This window comes from Ylistrum balloti, unplaced genomic scaffold, assembly GCF_031769215.1.
Source record: "Ylistrum balloti isolate Yb309-2 unplaced genomic scaffold, AGI_CSIRO_Ybal_v1 Utg369752, whole genome shotgun sequence".
Taxonomy (NCBI): Eukaryota; Metazoa; Mollusca; class Bivalvia; order Pectinida; family Pectinidae; genus Ylistrum; species Ylistrum balloti.
Window position 1 is genome coordinate 1,066,954 of NW_026781955.1, and position 25,225 is coordinate 1,092,178.

At 35.0% G+C, this 25,225-nt stretch overlaps 1 protein-coding gene across 1 annotated transcript; it reads right to left on the reverse strand.

Moving 5' to 3' along the window:
- On the reverse strand, positions 1-25,216 carry LOC132543284 (conserved oligomeric Golgi complex subunit 1-like). Its single transcript, XM_060206767.1, has 27 exons — positions 25,180-25,216; positions 24,612-24,696; positions 24,187-24,231; positions 23,691-23,757; positions 22,495-22,604; positions 21,946-22,015; positions 21,478-21,657; positions 20,868-20,909; positions 20,579-20,665; positions 20,266-20,404; positions 19,727-19,783; positions 18,584-18,646; positions 17,234-17,315; positions 16,160-16,370; positions 15,861-15,952; positions 15,172-15,336; positions 14,466-14,636; positions 13,783-13,872; positions 13,189-13,293; positions 11,826-11,927; positions 11,111-11,204; positions 10,684-10,761; positions 9,376-9,452; positions 8,332-8,518; positions 7,645-7,776; positions 5,355-5,552; positions 1-2,263 (listed from the first exon to the last, which is right to left on the reverse strand). Exons 1-27 carry the CDS (start codon positions 25,214-25,216, stop codon positions 2,105-2,107), a joined length of 2,925 nt encoding a protein of 974 aa, XP_060062750.1. The 3' UTR covers positions 1-2,104.
- Between the last annotated feature and the right edge of the window lie 9 nt (positions 25,217-25,225).

Genomic DNA, 25,225 nt, shown 5'->3' on the forward strand with positions numbered 1-25,225 from the left:
TACAATCAGCTGTTACATTTTATTGACATGTAAATAAACAATTACAAGAAAAAATATTTCTCCCTCACATGCATACAGGATGCATGGAAATAGTAATACATAATTCAAATAAAAAACTAATATATGTAGCACAGATGTTGAAATACAATGTACAAGGACACAGTCACAACAGCTTTACTTTAGGCCATTTTGGTGTTTTTGTCAGAAAGTAAAAAATAAATGTAAATGTTGGAAGACAGATTTGAAATGTGTGTTTGTGTGTACTTAAGGGCAATGCTTGGTTGGGAGGGAGAGGGGGTGGCCCGGGCAAATGTTTCCCTGTATACTGCAAGTCATTTTTGTTTTTTAAATATAGAAATTTATCACATACATGTGTCAATGACAGTTTTATCACAGCTCTCTATGGAATATCCTCAAATCATTTTAACTTATAGACTACACTTTACATGCTGATTGAGTAGTTCAAAATGTCACTATCATTTTTTTTCTTGTTTCTGAATACATGTCCATGTTTCCTTTAACTTGAGATCTGGATAGTCATCGTGAGAATTGTATTTACCTGAAAATAACTGCACCTTGGATATCTAATTAACTAAAAATAAAAGATAACAGAAATACCTGGTATGGTTTATCAGCAGACCTTTGGATGAACCGAAAGCTGAGAACTACTGTATAGATCGTAGTTTTCAATAATGCAAATTTTTGCAGTTACTTAGAAGTTTCAACCAAAAAGAACAGGTATATATGCTTGCACAGAAATCATAACACATATTTCAATATCTCTACAAATCTCCTTTTTCAAGGTAACAGGTAGATAAATTCATAACTCTATTACATCTCTGAAAATATGGAAAATAAATAAAACAAAAACAAAACATCGCTCTTTACAGTAATCAAAAAATCTTTTGACAAGCAGTAGACGATGGTTAATATAAAAACAACCCAAACAAGGTTACAAGGAAGTGGTAAACAATTAGCTGTCAGGTGATTATTTATTTATAGGATGGGTACAGATTAATTATTTGTTAGTTATTGATTTAGCAGGAGATATCCTACAAATACAGAGAGATAAATAAACACTATACAATGAACACTATCATTGAACGTACTGACTGTGTTCATGGACCAGGAGGAATAAAGTCATTAATTAAAGTTTATAATGGTGATTCACAGACATTCCAATGACCTTAACTTCATAAAGTTAAAATATATTGCCCGAAAATTGCAATTCATTTATTTAGTAATGACAGCAGGTAGACAAAGGGAAATAACTCTATTTCTCACAGTCAGAAAATTTTTAATTTTTTGGCTTAAGATCTTATGGCAATAAATCTGATTTTTTAAAATCAGTTTGCAACTTGGAGGTAATAATATCTTCTTACACATAAAACAGAATTTAGAAAAAAAAATGAGCTATCACAGAACACCCAACTCGTCAGAATACCCACCAGAAATCCTAATAGTCTACAAGCAATTACTTTTCAAATCTGATCTGAAAACCCATTTTGTTTTAAAGGATGTGTGCTCAATTACTTTGTTAAATAAAGATTTCTGTCACTTGCCAATAATATGGAACAAGGACTTTGATTAAACAGTTATCATTAAAACATTTGTTTGAAAAAGGAAGAAACCAAACGTGTTGAGATGCACTTAACCAAAGGGAAAGTGCAAAAAATGTTGAAAAACATTAACATTGCACCAAGAATAAGTCAACAAAAATGGAAAGAGAAAATAAACTGCACAGAATGAAAACTATTTCAGGATCACGGCACATCCGATACAAAATACATCAATGATGTTTCCCCATATATACCCCACAAATATTACAGAACCAGCATAACAGTCAGAATATTGTATTTTCCAGCTGTAGGCCTAGGTATATCTTATATTCTGCCAGTCTGATTCTCCGACTTTCGCTGACACAATGTAGCTCCACTTGATATTAAGTGAACCAGCTGGATAGTTAAGGTATACGTCTGTTTCCCTGGTTATTTCTCTGACTTTCTAACATGCTGTAACTTTGTAATCCCGCCAGTATTAAACAACAAGCTGGATAGGTCTGACACTTGACTGGTCTATTTCTAAGACTTTCCTTGAAACACTGTTACTTTGTACTCCCACCAATATTAGAGAACCAGCTCGATAGTTCAGACATGCTGCCAAGTTTATTGTAGAATGAGCTTGTCATGTCTGAGCTGGAACTTGGCTGTGGCAGAATGGCCGCTGCTTTCTCTGTCAGAGAATCTCCACCTGTCATCACACCCTGTAAACACAGAAATAAGTCTGATGAAATAGATAACGTTGATTCTCTCATTGTGTTGTCACACTAACAACATAATATAAAAAAGAGGCCCAATGGACTTGTACTGAAGCTTATAAAGACAACAATATTGATGTCTATTCTGGTAACTTGCATTTTCAACCCAAACATCTAACCCCTTCACTGGGACAGCAAGGGGGTTGCTAGAGATACAGATGGTAATTACCATCATGTGTTTAAGGAACTAGCTCTTGTACCTTTCCACTATACTATTGAATCAGAGGTTCATTTGGACTTAAATGATAATTAGTTATGTGTGTATTGCTATTTCTTGACAAGCTTATTTCATATCAACTGCCATACAAAAATTTCGCTTTATCCTGTCCATGCTTTATTCTAACTATGTATAGGGTTGGCATTGCATCACTTTTAAACATGGTTTTTAGTTTATCGCAACCAGCTGAATAAGCATTTTTTTTTATCAAGTAATTAACATAAACCTTTATTTATCCAAACTATTAATAATTGCATTCACCTCATCCAACTAGTAACATGAGTGTCATTTGATCAAAACTAATTACAAAAGTCCCATTTCAAATATACCAGTCACAAGAGTTAAAATTTGCATCATACCACCCAATCTTGTTATATGTGCATTATTACCAAACTAGTGACATGAGCCCCACTTTATCTAACTAGTGACATGAGCCCCACTTTATCTAATTAGTGACATGAGAACCATTTTATCTTACTAGTGACATAAGCTCTACTTTATCTTATCAGTGACATGAGCACCACTTTATCTTGTTGGTGACATGAGAACCATTTTATCTAATTAGTGACATGAGAACCATTTTATCTAATTAGTGACATGAGAACCATTTTATCTAATTAGTGACATGAGAACCATTTTATCTTACTAGTGACATAAGCTCTACTTTATTTTATCAGTGACATGAGCACCACTTTATCTTGTTGGTGACATGAGAACCATTTTATCTAATTATGACATGAGAACCATTTTATTAATGACATGAGAACCATTTTATCTTACTAGTGACATAAGCTCTACTTTATCTTATCAGTGACATGAGCACCACTTTATCTTGTTGGTGACATGAGAACCATTTTATCTAATTAGTGACATGAGAACCATTTTATCTAATTAGTGACATGAGAACCATTTTATCTTACTAGTGACATAAGCTCTACTTTATTTTATCAGTGACATGAGCACCACATTTTATCTAATTAGTTGGTGACATGAGAACCATTTTATCTAATTAGTGACATGAGAACCATTTTATCTAATTAGTGACATGAGAACCATTTTATCATTTTACTAATTAGTGACATAAGCATTTTATCTACTTTATCTTTATTTTATCAGTGACATGAGCACCACTTTATCTTGTTGGTGACATGAGAACCATTTTATCTAATTAGTGACATGAGAACCATTTTATCTAATTAGTGACATGAGAACCATTTTATCTTACTAGTGACATAAGCTCTACTTTATCTTATCAGTGACATGAGCACCACTTTATCTTGTTGGTGACATGAGCCCCACTTTATCTAACTAGTGACATGAGCCCCACTTTATCTAACTGGTGACATGAGCACCACTTTATCTTGTTGGTGACCTGTATCCCACTTTCTTTTCAGTGACATGAGCACCACTTTATCTTATTTGTGAAATGAGCCCCGCTTTATCTAACTAGTGACATGAGCCCCACTTTATCTAACTAGTGACATGAGCACCACTTTATCTTGTTGGTGAAATGAGCCCCACTTTATCTAACTAGTGACACGAGCCACTAGGGGGATGAACCCTACTTTATCTAACTAGGAATGAGAACCCTACTTAACCAAACTACATGGGCATAACAAATCTAGTGACAGTGACCCCACTTTATCCAGAAAGTTACATGCAACCCCATCTTGTCCAATTTAGTTACATGGGCCACTCTTCATTAAGTCTAATTTCCTGAGTGTCAATTTATCTATGTTACCTGAGCCTCAATTTATCCAATCAAGTATCATGGCACACACTTCATTCACATAATTCTAGAGATATCAATTTATCCAAGAAATTTCATGGAAAATTCTATTTCCAAATTAGTTTGGGCATGTCTGTATCTAATCTAGCTACATGGGTAAAATCTGCTAGACAGTTACATAGGCCCTACTTTATCCAAACCAGTAACATGAGCCTCACTTTATCCAAACAACTGTGCAGTTCATAATTTCTTTAAGCAATATTGTAATTAAGTCACCAGATGTTTGAGACGTCATCCAGCTACTTGATTCATTAATGGTTGTTGCTTCTGATGCGATTAGTTCCAGATTATAGAGAAGATTAAAATCCTTTATCCTCATGGCTAACAATCTTTTGATAAATCCCTTAATTGTAACAGATATCCACATACATTGAATTTTACTGACGTAATAGACCCGTCAATCTATGATTTGACAGAAAACTTATTACAACAGAATCTACTTTTATTGTATTGCAATCAAAATATATATAAACAATACATATTCAGTCTAGAAAAATCTAATTAGAGAAAAGCACACTTGTATCTAATCTTACATTGGAATTATAAGTCTGGTAGGTTAAGTGTTATCTCCCAGTATTGTCATTTTGACAATACATACACATGGTTTTATCTACTACAATATGAACAGAATGTATCCCAAAAGGTGAAATGTATTGCATTTTTTAAAAAATAATACCACTTTAAGCACACCATTTGACAAAAATTCTTGTGAATGCTGATGTACTTACAAAAGTGAAAACAATTATAAAAGCCAACCATCTGATCAAAAGGCTTAAAATATATGAGAAGGTCAATCGTTTGAACACACTTAACAGCCCTCCATCCATGCATGAGACAAGTCCAGTATCATGGTCATATGCCTTTGGTTATGAGAAAAACTTGCTTTGAGAATTTAACTTATTTGACCTTTGTGCCCTTCAACTTTGCCATTCATTCATTTGAACAAGCTTGGTAGTCCTTCATTCCAGCATATTACTAGTCTGTAATGGTATTAGTGAGGACTGTGTGGCACAGTAAGGCTTTGAACTCACCCTGTGTAAGGTCTGTGACAGTATCGGTGATGGCAGGGTGGTGTTACTTGGTTGTTTACTCATTGGCAGCAGTATGAATCTGTTCTGACATGTGGTCAGTGGAAGGACATTATGTTGTTCTTGGTGAGTGGTCTGGAGACCTCGTCCAGTGTTAAACATCCCCAGTTTGTCCAGACTGGTCAGTGCTCCATACAATACCTAGCAAAAGTCATCCATTTAAGAAACAGTAATTCTAAATAGTCTTTAAACAGCATATAACAAATTAAAGTTACTTTATAAGCATGTACCAATAACCTAATTGGTTTTGTTTTCTTGCTAAGTTTATCATCCAGTGAACAGCAGAGTCATTTGTTCTTGTTTTTAATTGAATTTTCCCTTTGTTTCTGTTTTAATTTTTTTGCCTTCTTTTGTTTTCTTTTTGGAATATTTTTGAATACCCTAAATATGTGCTGACAAGTAAATATGTCTATCAAAGCACTTAACGAGAGATTGGGATGGTACATTTAACTCCAGTACATGCATACTTCTTCTTTCTATTATCCTCATGAAAATATTACAGCTTAAAAAAAACAAACAAACAAACAAAAAAATCCATTATGACTATATGTATATCTTAAAAACATGAAATGTTTTTCACAGACCAAAGAAAAAAATAAAAACAAAGAAAAATAAAGTTGAAATCTCACAAAACATTTTCTGGTGCTGTCTTTGTGTTGTCACTAAATAATTTGTTGTACAATGTACTGATAGAAAGGACAACAATGAATTCATAATTTGCTTTGTTTGAAATTGACATTTCAACGTGAAGTTTATAGTTTGACAATCAAATAAAATAGCATTGCTGAGAGTTTTCTCCACTGTAACAAGCTGTAGGAGTTAGGCTCTCAACTTTAAAAGGATGCAGGAGTTAGACCCCACAAATATTACAGGCTGTAGGAGTTATACCCCACAAAAATTACAGGCTGTAGGAGTTAGACCCAACAATAATTACAGACTGTAGGAGTTAAGCTCTCAACTGTAACAGGATGCAGGAGTTAGACCCCACAAATATTACAGGCTGTAGGAGTTATACCCCACAAAAATTACAGGCTGTAGGAGTTAGACCCCACAATAATTACAGGCTGTAGGAGTTAGACCCCACAATAATTACAGACTGTAGGAGTTAAGCTCTCAACTGTAACAGGATGCAGGAGTTAGACCCCACAACAATTACAGGCTGTAGGAGTTAGACTCCACAATAATTACAGGCTGTAGGAGTTAGACCCCACAACAATAACAGACTGTAGGAGTAAGACCCCACAGCAATAACAGGCTGTAGGAGTTAGACCCCACAACAATAACAGACTGTAGGAGTTAGACCCCACAACAATAACAGGCTGTATGAGTTAGAACTGACAACAATAACAAGCTGTAGGAGTTATATTCCTCAACTGTAACAGGCTGTAGCAGTTAGATTCCTCAACTGTAACAGGCTGTAGGATGTAGATTTCAGAACTGTTACAGGTTGTAGGAGGTAGATTTCAGAACTGTAACAGGCTGTAGGAGTTACACCCCACAACAATAAATGGCTGTAGGAGTTATATTCCTCAACTCTAACAGGCTGTAGGAGTTGGATTTCAGAACTGTTACAGGCTGTAGGAGGTAGATTTCAGAACTGTAACAGGCTGTAGGAGTTAGACCCCACAACAATAACAGACTGTAGGAGTTAGACCCCACAACAATAACAGGCTGTATGAGTTAGAACTGACAACAATAACAAGCTGTAGGAGTTATATTCCTCAACTGTAACAGGCTGTAGCAGTTCAACTGTAACAGGCTGTTTAGATTTCAGAACTGTTACAGGTTGTAGGAGGTAGATTTCAGAACTGTAACAGGCTGTAGGAGTTACACCCCACAACAATAAATGGCTGTAGGAGTTATAAATGTTACAGGCTGTAGTTGGATTTCAGAACTGTTAGATTTCAGAACTGTTACAGGCTGTAGGAGGTAGATATCAGAACTGTTACAGGCTGTAGGAGGTAGATTTCAGAAATGTTACAGGCTGTAGGAGGTAGATATAAGAACTGTTACAGGCTGTAGGAGGTAGATATAAGAACTGTTACAGGCTGTAGGAGGTAGATATCAGAACTGTTACAGGCTGTAGGAGGTAGATATCAGAACTGTTACAGGCTGTAGGAGGTAGATATAAGAACTGTTACAGGCTGTAGGAGGTAGATATCAGAACTGTAACAGGCTGTATGGTATTCCAAAAACTAAAACTAAGCCGAGTGCATAGGATGCTAACACTCACTGTTGACCGCTGTGTCTGTTTAGTCAGGTGTGACTGGATGTAAGGTGAAAAAACGTCAAGATCAAATGGGTCAATCTTCTCCTCGAGCCTCTCTATCACACGCCGTGACCGTTGCTGGTAGAGTTTACTCTCCTGTGTAAAACAAACATTCTATTCTAAGCCAATAAGAAAAAAACAAGAATGTATCTGTGAACATAAATAATTTTGAAAATACCAGCATTTGGCAAGTGTTATTAAAGGAAATATCTTTATGAGCCGAGACAAATTTTTTGAAGTCCATCAGAGGCCTAAGTGAACATCTTGAAATTCTAATCAACAAGAAAAAGTCCTTATTGATGGTCATTTACTCTAAATCTAGACCATTCAATTAAAAATCTTCAGATAAAGTTGAATAATTTTAGTCTGATATCCATGATTGCATCCAATCACTGCCCCCTTAAAACATCATAACCATCAATTATGTACAGCCAGGGTGTTTCCAATTAGGAAAATTTAAGTCTAGAAAAAAAATACAGTTAAAATTCCATAACTCTAATGAATAGTCTTCTGGACAAATCATCACTTCCTCCCCCTTCTCCCAATTTCCTGTTTTGAGAAAGTAAGGAGACACATCTTTCATTATACATTCACTTTTATTTGTCCAATACAAAACTGATGTCCTAGAGAGAATTGATGAAGTGAGTATACCTGCTGGTCATCTTTCCTTGGAATGATCCGAACAATGAACTTAACATCATACAATAGCTGTAACGCCATCTGTTGAGACAAGGACAGATAATTCCCGGTCTTTTTCTTCCTACAGGCATTCAGAACTTCCTCATAACAGGTGAGAATTCCATTGGACACATTCTCCACTAGTTCCTCCACAACTTTTCTGAGGAGAGGAATTTTGTTTTACACAGCATAAAGAAGACATCTACCTAGGGTAGTTTGAAGTAGACAGATGTATGGAAGGATGCTCATAGACAGGTGTATGGAAGGATGCTCATAGACAGGTGTATGGAAGGATGCTCATAGACAGGTGTATGGAGGGATGCTCATAGATGGATGTATGAAAGGTTGCTCATAGACAGGTGTATGGGGGGATGCTCATAGACGAATGTATGGAAGGATGCTCATAGGCGGATGTATGGAAGGATGCTCATAGACAGGTGTACGGAGGGATGCTCATAGACAGGTGTATGGAAGGATGCTCATAGACAGGTGTATGGAGGGATGCTCATAGACGAATGTATGGAAGGATGCTCATAGACAGGTGTATGGAGGGATGCTCATAGACAGGTGTATGGAGGGATGCTCATAGACAGGTGTATGGAAGGATGCTCATAGACAGGTGTATGGAAGGATGCTCATAGACAGGTATATGGAGGGATGCTCATAGACAGGTGTATGGAAGGATGCTCATAGACGATTGTATGAAAGGATTCACACAGGCTTATATATGGATTGATGTATAAACACACATGTCAAAGAAAATGGTAAGTTGGGAATATTATCATAAAGAATATTATATATACCATTGCTTTTTTGTCTTCAATGAGCAATTTTCTCTTAATAGGATTTTTATTTCACATTACAAATCAGACACACAGAAAAGCTATCTTATCCTAAGCATTTATGAGATAAGAACAGCATGTTTAAAATGATCACAGACTGTTATGACTTTATCACTAGTGCCTAAGATGACTGTACTGCTGAGGGTACATAAGTCTTGTAGTGATAGTAATTTACCTGTGTATAGTGTGTGCTCCCACTCTGTTGATTTCCTGACACAGATTAAATAAGAGATCTTGCACATACCACGAGGCCTGTAATGAAAACCAAACAATGATGGGAATTCCCAGAGCAATTACAATTTATCCCTAGTTACCTTCGTCAGTTTATGAGGAGATGTGTATATTCTCTCATTTCTACCCATGTAATGCTGGTCTGTCCAGGGCAATACACCCACGTTCACTGTTCTTGTATTACACACCCACCCGTGCATTACAGTCACATGTGCACACGCATTGAAATGTGATGTGTCCCTTCCCAATTGACGTCATCACCTGATACATTGTTCTTTACACATTTGTGTACAAATAGCTATTTGTTACTAATAAGTGTGTGCATGTATGTATGTGTGTGTGAGAGAGCATGTATCTGTATGTGTGAATCATACTGAAAATGCAGTGTATATTATTGTCCTATGTTCTTTGTATCTGAATGTATATGTTCAAAAATTATTAAAAATAAAAAAATCTTAAAAAAAGAATAGTTATTTGCAGTAAGTGTTTATATTTTGTTTTAATTTTCTAGGGTAAACTCTGTTTGCCAAATCTAGGCATTTTCTATGTCAATTTGTTGATTAATCGCTAAATAAAAAAATGATTTTTGTGTAATGTCTAAAGCTATTTTTTCCCAATATTTTAGAATGAAAATGAGAACAAAATACTTTGTTGGAATATCCAAATCCTACACCACTACACACAAAAGAGTTTTTCCTGACCTCTATAAAAGATATATTTGAGTTTTCCAACCTATATAGCATTTATGTGAGTTTTTGTCCACTTGCACAGAGGATTACCAAGATTTTCCCACCATAATGATACATATGAATTTTACATTTTTTACACACAAATATCTCACCTCTGCATTACAGGAGTTTTCCCACAAAAGATATATATTAGTTTTCCCATCTCTATATAGGGTTAATAGAGTGTTTCTGTTGGGTTGAGACCTATTTAATTTTACCCATCTCTACACAAGACATCCTTACTTCCACATACGATATCCCATCTCTACACAAGACATCCTTACTTCCACATACGATATCCCATCTCTACACAAGACATCCTTACTTCCACATAAAATATCCCACCTCTACTTCATGAGTTTTCCTCCTCTAAGAAATTCTTTCAAAATATGATCTTAGCACATACATGCATTATCTAGAAATATTGTCTCATCCTGCAGCCTGACTAATTGTCAGGAATATTGTGATGATTAATACTACAGGTGCCAATAAGATTAACTTTAATTGGAGTAAAACTTCACTACCTGCATAGGAATTCTTATCTTTGAGTTCACATTCTTCCCACTTTCTGTTTCTTCTTCAATATTCACCTCATCCCATCTCTGTCAAATATAACACAACATATATATGAATATAAACTTAAACTGGTGATATGAAACCACAAAACATAATGCATTCACCAGCAAAAGTTTGATATACTGATAAGGTGTATTGGTTTTTCTGCTCTCTGATATTAACAAAACATAATAGAAGCATCATCACTATGATTTAAATCGTAAAATCAATCTGTCTTCTATTAAAAACATTTATCCCTTCACTAACAGTTGATTGAGCTGAAAATTAAACTTTGAAATCCATACAGATGGTTTATAAAGGGATACTGAACAGATATGACGATCTGCCTGCCCATCAGATAATCTGATTTCAAACCCAGAGGGTAAGTACACTCACTGTACATGTTGATATTGCCTCTTTGCCCTGTGGATTGTTGATGCAGGTTTTGAAATCCTTTAACACAGTGGCAGACAGATACTCCACCCATATTCTGTAACAGAAATTTTTCAAGAACCTGTCAATCATTACATAGTCTCATATATGAAGCAAAGCACGTCCAGTCAGAGGATCTCTAAATTAGATTTTTACATAAGACATGCGAAAAAACATCATTCAAAGGCATAAAAAGTTTAAAAATAGAAAACATGTACCAGCTATCTAAAAGTAACACCTAGTCAAAGTAAACAAGGGGTCCAAAAGGCCTGTATTGTTCATCCACTCTGTACTTATACAGAAAACTTTATCATGACTACCATGACTAAAGGTCTACATGTTTTTATTAAGAAAAAGTTTAAACTTCTTAACACATTTAACCTCTGTGACCTCAAAAGTGGGTCATGGTAATTCATTTGAACAAACTTGGTAGTCCTTCATCCTTGCACACTCCTGATCCAAAATCAGTATCCAGAGCCTGTTTGTTATTAAGAAGTGAACTAGAAATTTCAAATGAAGCTTAAAATGTAGAAAATATACTTAATTCAAAAGTCAATAAATAGGTTAGGTCAGAAGATGATCACTTGCAGAAGGGTTTGCAAATGTTTGTTGTCTAGACTTAAACATCGGAAAATACCTACCTGTAGACACTTTGTGGCACTTCAGGCCGAGTCCTTACCTATATGTACTCCTATGACACTGTGCCAGTCTATCTTTCACTTGTAGCCATACAGGATCTTCCACTACCTTTGAGCCCTGCTTGCTGCTCTTCATTTGTGATCTAGTCAATTACACCAAAAACTTTCATCACATAAGTAACACCTGTATCTTTACTTATTTATTGACATTCCAATATTTAGTATTCCTTATGCAATGTTATTTGATATTCCACTTCTACCTTACATATCACAACTATATTCAAGTGTAAAGAGTTAACTCCCTTACACCTTATACCTAAAATTCAATGAAGTGAAAGACAAAAAAAATTGTAAAGTCAGTGGCCTTTGGACTTTCACAAACTGATGTAGTAGTAGATATTTACCCCATGCCTAGTTATAAGCCCACCAATATATACTGCTGTTCAGTACCATTACTAACAAATACTTTTTCAATGTTTTGTAACAAGCCCATCACCTTGAAATTGAGTCAGATGTAATGAACCCTAAGATATTGTAATAAGCCAAGTACCTGACATTAGTCAGAAGTAATTATCCGTGAGGTTTTGTAATAAGCCCACCCTTTGATATTAAGTCACAGGTAATTATCCGTGAGGTTTTGTAATAAGCCCACCCTTTGATATTAAATCACAGGTAATTATCAGTGAGGTTTTGTAATAAGCCCACCCTTTGATATTAAATCACAGGTAATTATCCGTGAGGTTTTGTAATAAGCCCACCCTTTGATATTAAATCACAGGTAATTATCCGTGAGGTTTTGTAATAAGCCCACCCTTTGATATTAAATCACAGGTAATTATCCGTGAGGTTTTGTAATAAGCCCACCCTTTGATATTAAGTCACAGGTAATTATCCGTGAGGTTTTGTAATAAGCCCACCCTTTGATATTAAGTCACAGGTAATTATCCGTGAGGTTTTGTAATAAGCCCACCCTTTGATATTAAGTCACAGGTAATTATCAGTGAGGTTTTGTAATAAGCCCACCCTTTGATATTAATTCAGAGGTAATTCTCCTTGAGTTTTTTTATAAGCTCATCATTTTACATTTAGTCAGAAGTTATCATCCCCTGAGGTCTTGTGATAAGTCTACCCTTTGACATTGAGTCAAAGGTAATGACCGCTGTGGTTTTGTAAAAAACCAGCCCCACATCTTTGAGCCAGAGGTAATGTGTTTGCACCCTAAGGTTTTGTAATAAGTTCACCCTCTGACATTGAATAACAGGTAATATCTTTGGAACTTTTACAATATTCACAGCCTCCAAGAAGTGTACAACATATGTAATGGTATTAATCATGTGGAAAAAACTTTTAAATTCAATATCACTCCATCACAAAAACATTAAAACTACCTCCCCTTATACTTACTTAAGAAGATCAAGTTTGTCCTGTGTTGTCTGTCCCACAATACAATGATGTAATGATGGCACCAGCTCTGACAGTGCTCCACAAAATCTCCCAACAAACAGGATTCTACAAATCACAAACTTGATAATATGCTAATGTGCTTATCAAGAATCATCCTTGTTATATAGTCCAAGGCATCTCTAGGGAAATAACAAAAATCTTATTGAAATCTCAAACAGGAGACCCAATATCACCATTCTATTTCTAATATTTAAACATCATTCCAAGTAAACTGAATGTACTCCGAATAAAAAAATGAAATGTATACCACAGGACCAAACTCATCAATAAAATACTTTTAAATTAAAATTTGTCATACAATGGATTCCAGCAGGAGCTGTGATATTTCAAAACAGGTTTATAATTATGTATATGTATCTATAATTGTGTAGCCATCGATTAAAGTACTAATTCCTTTTATATTTTTCATAACAAGTGGATCTTAGCAAGGTTTTAACTAGTGATCCTATTATTGTAACATAATTGGTTGATAATGAGCTTGCTTCTGATTAGTTGTACCTACTTGTTGATAGTGATCTGATTGGTTGTACCTACTTGTTGATAGTGATCTGATTGGTTGTTCTGTCTGGTATCTCCAGAGACAATTTCCATAGCTCTAGTTGCTCATCAACATATGTCATAAGTCTGAAAGGGAAAAAGTACAGCTTTAATGATATTTACAAATTCTTCAGGACTTAATCAAGCCTTATTCTCAATTGAATATAACTATTATCAGTGCTACTGTAGGAGGAAAACGTTTTACACAATTAACATCTGTCATTAGTCACTGATTAACTTTTAATGTATGATCAACTCAGGTCAATCTAATCAGGCTGTCATATCACTTTTCTTGCATCACAATCTCAATTAAGAATTTGAAAACACCATCATTTTTATTACAAAGAAATAAAGATAATTAAAAAGTGAAAAAAAAAAACATCAAACTACACATTTTTTAAACTTTATAATTGCATGAAACATACCAGAAAATCTGTATCAACATTTTATTTTTGATAGCACTTTCTGATTTTTATAATGTCAAGTGACCATTTTAAACCTCAATATGGAAAATTTCACCGAAAAGCTTACATGCGTCATATATACTGTCAATATAACCTTCGTGAAGAAAAATCTGAATTTGGATGAATAAGATTTTTACCTATAAAGTCTGACCTACCACTGGCCACTGGTCTACAGTACTGATAATCAAACTCCAATAAACTGTGCTGTATACTCACTCTTCTACACAGCGATGACATGTGACCTTGAGATGGTTACGCAGGTCAGCTGTATCACCATAGCGATTGAATGGTTCATCTGTCTGTGTGTCTTTCTCATCTGCAGGTTGTATGTAATGTTTACAATCCTCAATCAGAGTCAGTAGTTTATCATCATAGTTACGACACAAGCTACAAACAAATACAGTGTAAACAAATCATTTATCAACAAAATACAACATTTACATTGGCAAGGCAATGCCACAATATCAATCAATTAGAAAGATGTGTGATTTATGATACAACAAATGCCATCTACCATGTCACCATTATGGCGTCAGTGTTGTGGATATAGTGACAGCACACCATTTAAAGGGCTTTTCAATCTAGGAGATTACACTGTGATTAATAAATCATTAATTTCAGTCTAAATGAAGTTGTAATCAGTGTAAGACAACAAAATAGGAATTTTTTCTCATATACCATATAGCTGATTATATTCACAGGTCAAAATTTTTAGGATATTCTTTTAAAACAAGTTATATTTCTTTTCATAAAATGATATCTTATACACACATGCATCCTTACTTCACCGATTAAATTTTCGCAATCACATTGATGTCCCGCAAAATAATGAAAATATCCTCATTGCAAAAATGACTGGCTACACGTGTAAATGAACTAAGAGCCTCCACAGAATTTATGACAAAGGTGTTGTTATGCTTACCTTTGAATGACAGGAGTGAAGGCCTTAGCTTTCATCAGAAGACCACTAGGGGTCTGAGTACTAGAGGTACGGGCACTGGCTGTTGTCCATGCCATGTTGGCCTGTATGTCCCCTGACCCCTCACACCAGATATACTTAGACAGGTCTACCTCCAAATCACTGCTCCTATAAATCAAACAAATAGTTGACACGGTACATTCTGAATTATCTCATTATGGTTCTCTATCATAAATGATAAATAGTGATGACTCTATCAGGTAGATGATTAATAGCGACATCAAGAGACTTTTACCTACCAGAATCATCCATTGTAACTATATTGTAATTATAGAAACATAATAAAGAGTTACTGTAATAATCTGCATTACTTCAACATACTGTAAAATCATATATTTTTGTGAGCACTTGGATTTGTGGATGAATATTGCTCAATAAATCTACTTATAATGATTTTAACACTTCATGGATATATGAATTTGTTGATTAAGAAAACCAAAAATTCATCAAAAAATTATCCCCCATGAAAATTAATGATTGCACTGTACTTGCTTGGGTACTCCACTATCCTTAAAAGATTATCAAATGATTTCAATGATACATCAGCTAAAGTAAAAAGACTATGAACCAAAACATATATAAAAAAAATATAACATAAAGGCAGCAGTTTGTTGTAAAGTACAACTTCTTACCCATCTTCTAAACTTCCAATCTCCATCACCAGTTTTGACACTTGGCGTTTGGTTAATTCAGTCGCTGTGTCCAGTTGGTATTTCATCAACGCCTACAGATAAACAATTATAGATCCTTAAAATATAAACTGATTAGTTTGAAAAGATAGCATTTTCGTGCTGAATGACCTTGACCCCACACTTAATAACATTGACCCTGCTTATATCTTACAAGGTAACTAACCTATTTGGCATTCAATGACCTTGACTCTACTTAGATCTTTGATAATTCATTGTGACCAAGAATACTGGTAACTGACCTTAACCCTGTCCAGGAAAAGTGACCACAGGAAGTCATCCCAGCTGGACAATTTCCTGTTGAGTATACGAGAACACACTCCTTGCCAATCAGCCATACTTTGGTCCTGGGACAGCAGTTCCCACACGGCATCACGGATGTCAGCCAATCTCTTCACAGTGTTTACAAAGCCTAACAGCTTCCCAACGCCATGTTTAACGTCCCGAATACATCTGTAGAAGACAAAGTCTTTCTGAGAGTGGACATCTGTAGTAACTCATGGATTTGAGAATTCTGTACTTAACAAGGAGTAATTGAAGAATCTTGCTGAATAAGTGAAGTTTAAATAATTTTATTAAAGTTAATGTACTAATTTTTAATTCACTTGCATTGGAGGAATGCAACAACTTTGTAAGTGACGGTTGAAAATGGACATTTCCATTTTCCAAAAAAATTTTCTTTTTAATACAAGTTATTGTCAATGAATTTTTGAAACATATTTGTAAACAAGTAAACTATTTTTATAATTGTGAAGCATATTTGATTCTACTTCACTTTGAATATGCTAACGTACAAGTTGTACATTCAATGAATCTTTATTTTCACTATTTTCAAGGACAGAATAACATTGTGAAAAAAAGATATCTTGAACAGAAAATCAATGAAGATGGCCTTGATTTAATTGCTTCTGTGAAAATCAAATCCTTATTTCCAGGTTTTGATGAAACGATGGAAATTTGTCCTATCAAAAAAAAACCATTGTGTACAGGAGCAAGGTTTGTACATACAGTAGAAAACAAAAAGGAGGTCACATTTAAGCTAACCAATTCATCAAATTATCCACTAGAAGTAGCCAAACACAAAAATGGCTTTCCCTCCCTGTATTGGGATACTCTTGATCCTGTCCAATTCTGAAATCCAACTTACCAAAACAAATTGTCAGTATAATGTTAAATTTAACTAGCTCCCTTCTTAACTGTGAATTTAAGTTTTACAAAATACTGCTCTAGTGCTGTGATAATGGTACAGACAGAGACGTACCAGCACAGCATAGTTTCTGAACATTTGATATTATATCAACGACAGGTAGACATACGTGTCAATCCACTGCTGGCAGTTGTCCTGGAGATACTGTACCGATACAGGTGTGGCATGCGACCGTAGGGTAGGGCAGAAATCTGGTGAACACAATACAAACCATTATAACGTGGCAATTTTACTGATGCACAGTAAAAGATGATCATAAACTTACAACAATAAATCAAAATAGAGCTCTAGTCTAGGAATTCCATGGAACACCTTCTTTGAGAGGTAATTTCATGCATGATTTACTAAATCTATTGACAATGTTGAAACCTTTATATTTCACAGGCACTAATACATCATTTCCATATTAACTGTTTATGACAAGAGATCCCAGTGGGATCTTGGCGCCCACTATTTGAGGATCTGTTTTCAGTTCTTGAAGATTTGTTTATTTTTTTTTTTTTGTTACAGGTTTTGTAAATGTTCATGAACTGGTCTTTATTGAATGTACTAAATGATGGCACAAGATATTTTTATAAAGCACCTATTAGCAAATATCATTTGAAAAAGATCCCAAAGTATCATTAGATAGCAGTCAGTTACAGGTGGATAATGGACATGGTCTTGAATCAATATGATAGAATAACGAAGAAAATATGCTTGTGCTGTATTACTGTCGACATCCAAGATGGCTGCCTGTGGGCCAACTTGATTTCAAATCAGTCCAAAAAAGGTACAATGCACAACTAGGGACCAAGGGGAAACTGCATATGAAATTTGAGAAAGATCTATCCAGTACTTTCCCAGAAATAGCGGTAACAAGAATTGTTTACGGACGGACCACGGACCACGGACGCAGGGCGATTTGAATACCCCACAATCTGATGATGGTGGGCTAAAAATCCTCACTCAAATTAACAGGGATATACCAAGGGGATAACTTCATCACAAGAAGGAGTTACCGATGGAGATTTCCTTATCACCAAGGAAGATTTACCAAGGTAGGAGCACAAATCCTTCAGGATAAATACAACCTTATTGTAACATAGATATCCAGCCTAAAGAAAGTAACCCTACTTATCATGTTAACAGCTCTGGGGCTAGTGTACCTGTTCTTTCTCAAAGTCAGAAGTGGACTTATTGCAGGACATTGAAATATCTGCAGTCCTTTTGAATAGGCGGGCTTATTATCAAACATGATAAATACAGGATGGCTGTAAAGTTTAAAGTTGTTAATAGCAAGATGTCTGAGCATTACATAACAATGTTAGAATTACAGTCACTGAAGTTGTTTTCAATCAAATTTACAATTGATTAATTTGTAAGTCATCCAAAGTATCCTCGCTATAGAAATTTTCAGGTGGAAGTTTGTCGTCATTACAGGTCAACATTTCCTGATATTTCTGTAAGACATGATTACCTAAAACTGATGAAGGCAGGCTCTTCAGTGAAGAGGACTGGTGAAAGTCCAGTAATCCAGATTCTGTAATTTAAAATAGAACACAATCATGTAAAACATTTAAAACAGAATTGTCAGCATTTAATAAGATGACAATTAATTTTACGTTGTTCATATGCAAAATGCAGTTCTATAATTCGTCAAATTTTTCTTTCCATTAAAAAAAAAAAAAAACTCTCGCTCTGCCCACTTGAAAAACAATTGGAGGAGTCAATAGCAACATGCCACCTGGCGGATCTCCTTCTTCGTATAAATGGAATATCTGCTTACACATACACTTGGTGTGTGGATCATTGTTATTCAGTGCTGTTACCAAAAAATGGACTACAACATCGTAAAATGTTAAATATCTTACAATGTATACAAAAAAAAAACCTAAACGAATAAACAGTGGCATTATCAAGGGAAAAAAACCTGTTACATTTTTGTCACATTTTGAACTTAGGACTGACAGCAATATATTACACCACAACATCAAAATGTCATCTGCTTTCAATTTTGGCAGTGTCTTTGACTTTGATGCCAATACAGAATTTTCTGAATGGTGAATTAGATGAGAATTCAGCGAACATCAACATCTTATCTTTTGTATCAGAATTAGTGAGGAGTGCCAAGTTGCTCTTCTCCCACTCACCACTGACACAAATTGCTACTGTTTATAATCTTGCAGCACTTTTTCCGAATAACAATTAAACAAACCACCTGTCACCTATATGCTCTCGGAGCCCCTCCATCCACTGTCTTACAATATAGATTTCCATTCGTAATGTGACTGGCCCACTCACCCATGAATCCTTAATGACTTAAAGTGGCTTGCATTAGCTGTCAAACTAATCTGCAAACTTTTCATGAATGTGCTATGTACATTTATTCAGTTTGCAAATTGGTTTTTCTTTCATACCAGCACGAAAATTTAAAATTTCCTATCAAAACTTAATTAAATCAAATTTGATTTTTACTAACATTGTAAGATAATGTAGTAATTTCACACAACCTCACTGTTCCACTGGTTAACATTGTGAGAACATCTTCCCCTAATATCTCAAGCATTTCAATTCAGGAAGCATAAAAACAGAATGACACTGACACTGTAAATTGTCTCACCTTGCTGTTTCTGAGATGTCACAGTAGTCAGGATAGTCACCAATAGGTTACTGGTCACTGAAACAGAATCAGGGACATCTTTTTAATGAAAAAACAATTCATAATCTTGATTATTAGTCATATCAACTTTTAACATAGATTGAGATTCAGAAATATCTCTACATGCACAAAAAAAAAAATTATAAAATGAAAAGTGAGTGTTTCAAATTGTTGAAGGTATATTAGACAAGGCTCACTGTGGTAATCATGGAAATTATTTGAATATGTGGAATTATCAGTAAGATTAATTTTATAATTTTCTAACATAGCATGTTGTGCGCTTGTTTGCACCACCTCCCAAAGTAAGGTCACTGTGTATTTGGTATACATAACCCCATATCAGAGCTCTTATCTCGGTAAAAAGACAATGTGTGTCTGGTAGACATATCTCCAATATCATAGCTGTTGCCCTGGTAAAAGAAGCTGTGTACCTGGGAAACATACCTCCCATATCAGAGCTGTTGCCCTGGTATAAGACGCTGTGTATCTTGGATACATACCTCCCATATCAGAGTTGTCGCCCTGGTAGAAGACGCTGTGTATCTGGTGGATTGTTGTAGTGATAAGCTTGACTACAGTACAGACTTGATCTTTCACACCTTCTGTCTGGTTTGGATGGAACAACTGCTGTACTGCTGTCTAGAATACCACAAAAGAAATAAAACACCATTTAAATGAGATTAGCATATCCAACTTCAACCATAATGACTGTTCATAATGTCTGGTAAAATTCAAACTTTCAATTTTTCCCTTAAAAATTAAATGCTATGCAGAGTAGTTAGCTTTTTTCTTGTGTTCTGTTAGTAGACTTACAGTTCGAGCAAGGAGGAACTCATTGAAAACCTGTCTTGGTGTACTATCCTCCAGTAGAATAATACTACACAGGCACTCTGCTATCTTCTACAAAGGAAAAAAAACATCTTCAGAAAACAATATGTAAAAATTCAATACGTATTGTCTATAAGATTGACTAAATGCATTTTATTTTGCTTTCATTTCCTGTTTGATGAATATTCATTTCAAATAATCTTCACAGACATTGTCTTTTTTTAAAACAAATCTTTATAAATATGGCAACTTGAAACACTGTAGAAGACTTTACCTGGTCAGTAATGACAGACTCCTTAAGCATACCTCGACTCCCCTGAAATTACAAACACTCAGTTAGTTTATGGAGTTTTATGATACCCTACAGCAGCACACATCTCACTCATGAAAGAGTCCTCCACTAATACACAGGTTAAATATTACCCAATGAAAGTTTAATTGTACGGTAGCTTAATCAAGTAACCAACAATTAACACACATTCAATTGCCTAGAGCAAATTATGTCATATTGTGGTACAAACTTTCAGAGATATCAAATATAACACAAACAGTAGTCAAGTTGTTCCCACATTAGTATGTCAGCCCAGCAATGACAGACATTACCTTTTTATAAGGAGGCACTGAAGTGACTGACATTGACTTTCATATGGTGGCCTTGAATAAACTGACATTGCCTGTAGTACGGTGGCCCAGAAGTGACTGACGTTACCTGTAGTACAGTGGCCCAGAAGTGGCTGACATTACCTGTAGTACGGTGGCCCAGAAGTGACTGACATTACCTGTAGCATGGTGGCCTTAATCTATCCAATATTACCTGTAATATGGTAGCCCTGAAGTAATTGACATAACTGGTAGGATGGTGACCCAGATGTGTCTAATATTACCTGAAGGATGGTGGCCCTGAAGTGACTAATAGCTGCCCACTGGCGATTCAGGACTGGAAATCTATGGAGGAGGTCTGGAGACTGTTGCGAGTCAAGCTGGAGACTTGTGTGGATGTGTCGAGACAGTAAGTAGTGTCTTGTAGCTGTCAGATAGTCACAGTGGTCCAGGGCACTCCAGATCTATTAAAATATTTATCATTCCAATAACATTAAAAAGATTTTATCAACGATCTAGATCACGATAATGATTTCAAGCCAGCAATCTTAATAATGTAAAAATGTATCAGCAGTAATGATCATCTTAATCATGGTATGCTATTTATAAAACTTGTCACAAAATTCTTGTTTATTTTCATTTAAAATGTATATTTTTGATATATTTTTTACATCTTGAATTTTTAAGGTCTTAATAAGGATTTAGCCATTATTTTGTTTTATAGAAATGCCCCCATTGCAGTCTCCTCTTACTTTTTCAGGCATATCAAGCAGTAGTTTGATCTGCATTGCTATACTGTGGAACTTCAACTCCTGGTTCCTCCTAAAAATATACAACAGATACAGATCATTGGTTGATGACTTTGGATTTTGTTAAATTGTGAACTTTGCCTCCAATCTTTGAACCTTTCACCTTTACCAATAACCACCTGAACATGATAAAGTGTACAAATTGATGGTGCAAAGTTCTCAAGAAATGAGACTGATTCAGAGCCAGGCAGGATGTGATGTGACCCATGGGCATAGGTAACATTTTATAACCCCTGACCCTTTAAAATGGTGATGGCGAAACAACAGAAGTAATGCATTATGTTTAAATGTATTTTGTAGATGTAACTCATACCAAACAAATGTATAAAAGCACCCCCACAGCTGCCTATCGCTAAATCAATAGCCTGCCTTTCTGACCAGCAATGTTGATTGACTTATCATCTGATCAATTCCAGGCACAAAAGCTGCTAATGTTTTTTTCTAATAAATGAATGTTGTTTTCTTTTTAATCAAATTATTCAGTTGACTTACTTTTGATCGAGCTCCTTGTTAGATCTGTTGTGGAAGGAGGTGCCTCGTACCATGTGACTTTGGTTCAGTTCCTTACACATTTTGTCTATACGGGCTATAGACTTCATAACCTGTAAACAAGCATACCAAGGTTAATGGGTATCAAAAAACATAATTTCTTTGTTGTTTACACAGGTTTTTGTCATTTTCGTGATTCATATTCCAAAAAATATATAAAATGACAACTACAAACTAATATAACAATACCACATCAACACATTGCATGAAAACATATTTAGATTCTTAAGAATGCTGTTTATAGACTGGTGTTTATCTTTCTAGTTACCCTTTTTTAAATTAAATGTCCTAAAGACTGTGTATTCACCATAATTCTGCCAACTATAGCTGCGGATTGTTACACTGTTCCGCAGACAGCACACCTTGTATGCCGAAACATGTCCACAAATAAAATTTGCTGATAATTTCTGATTGATACTCTCCAGTTATCTCTACACTTCACATTGGGAGGATTAGTTATTTAATCTTCTCATACAACTTTCTTAATAATCTCTCAACATGATCATTTTTCTAATACTTGCTATCATTTCTTTATTTTGTAGTGATCTGTTCTGCCCCCAGATATAAGGTAGGTAAATTTGAACCCAGAATGTTATAGGTGAAAATGTCAATACCTGGACAAGTTTGAACTTCATTTCTTACAATCTATTTACTGATCATATCTTGGTAACCTAAGAAAGCCTCCCTGATTGAATGAAAAGTACTTTTCCAGCTCACTGCCAGCAGATTTGATAGGGAATTTGTTTTTAAATCTAATTAAGATAAAATTAATTTTTTGTTTTATAAACCACTTTAAAACATTCGTTTTCAAAATTGGACCTTGCTCAGATCAATCCATACAGTCATTAGTCAATTACTAGTTCTATATGTTGTTTATTTTTACCCTTACAAGTTTAATTATAATCTTTATTTCTTCTAAAAGGTTTTTTGTATTTATTATTGCTTTACATCCTAATAACAGCTAGGATCATTTAAGAAAGTGCTTGGTTGCAGTGGTGAAGGAAAGCAGGAGATCTGCAAGATAAACCACCAACCTACAACCAGTTATTTGTGACTGGCCCACAATGGCCTTAAACCTGTGGCCCAGAGATGGAGGAAAAGTGAAAAAAATGGTCATACGTCCTAACAATAAACCTTACGTTTTGTGCACTGTTCTTCATTTCAGTAATGGTGTCTGCAGCCTCTATTAGGTCTCGATATCTTTCCCTAGATAAATAACAACATCATCAATATCAAAATAAAGTACTTAAATACGTTTTAATAATTCTGCATACTTGCTTTTCATTCAATGTATATAAAGTGAATGCTTATTTGGAACAAATTTTAAGACAATACCAATTTTAAAACAGACATAAAGTATTTTCAGTTAAGTAATACTTTCTTCATATTGCTGAATTCCTCATTAATATCTAAATCTGCATGAATATTTTCAAAAATAAAGGAGATGAATTTCTCTATCTGAAATGTTGGTTCTTTATGATGAAATCATTGAACATGTTTATATTATTTGATATACAAATAGCCTGACAAAGTATCTAATATTAAGTCATTGTTTAGTAACCCTTCAAAATTTAATGTATAAGATCCTTGTAAGAAAGTTAGGTATTCATGAAAAATGAAAAATGCTAAACATACCCAACCATGGTCCTCAAATCTTCTTTCTTCCTTTCAATGTCATTTCTGTCCAATGGAAAGATCAATCTTACTTGACATATAACATTATTTTATGTTCATCTAGCCAAAATGTCATTAGGCTTATATACTAAATGTTAAACACTTTGATGGACTTATCATAGCTTTTATTAATACGTAGTTGTGTGAAAGAACATGGGTAATCACATTCCAATGGCATGCTCTAACAGGAACCAAACCCAGATCTCCAGTTTTGGTGCTACCATAAACATTATGGAAAGTAAGATATCTCAGCTGTGTAGAGGAGACTGTATTTCACACATAAAACAGCAATCAATTACTTTTACAATTGCTGCTTGACGTTTGAAGTATTTTAGTGTCTGTTTATTTTGTTAGAAAGCATTTTATAATTATGATAGGTTCCTTACCTGGTCTTCTTTTCAATTCCACGGATTTCATCGATGGTAAACTTTTCAAACAATATGTTAGTGTCCGTTTCATGAGTAGGTAATGCTGTAAAAGGACCAATTAATCATATTAAAGATACTGTGCCCATCTGTTATGCAAATGGACAGCGATGTTCTTAATAGCATGCATTAGGTAAATATATCTATAGTCAACACAGATGGTATAAATTGATACAGCAAAGAGAAAAATCAATGCTAGAAAGCTGCATGCTGACAAAAGGGATTGACTGCAACAGGGAAAAATAAATCTGTTTTGTTATGTCGATGACAAACTCGTCGCTTCCAACGACCATGTCAATCTATTAAACGTACTGGAAAAGAGTAAGAAAAAATGCTTGGTCTGTTTTCAACAGCTGAAATGCAACCGGCCGACAGAATGTCAGAAATCTGCGATACTCGACACGATCGCTTCTTTCCTACGATAACTACAAATAATATGTGATGGATTGGCAGGTATTCATTAAAGTTCGTGCAAATGACCGTTTAAAATTATCTCGCACTTGTACATGATCAATATATGCTACATTACTTTTTGATGACATGTCGGCCTTCATTGGGGAAGCCATCTTGGTGAT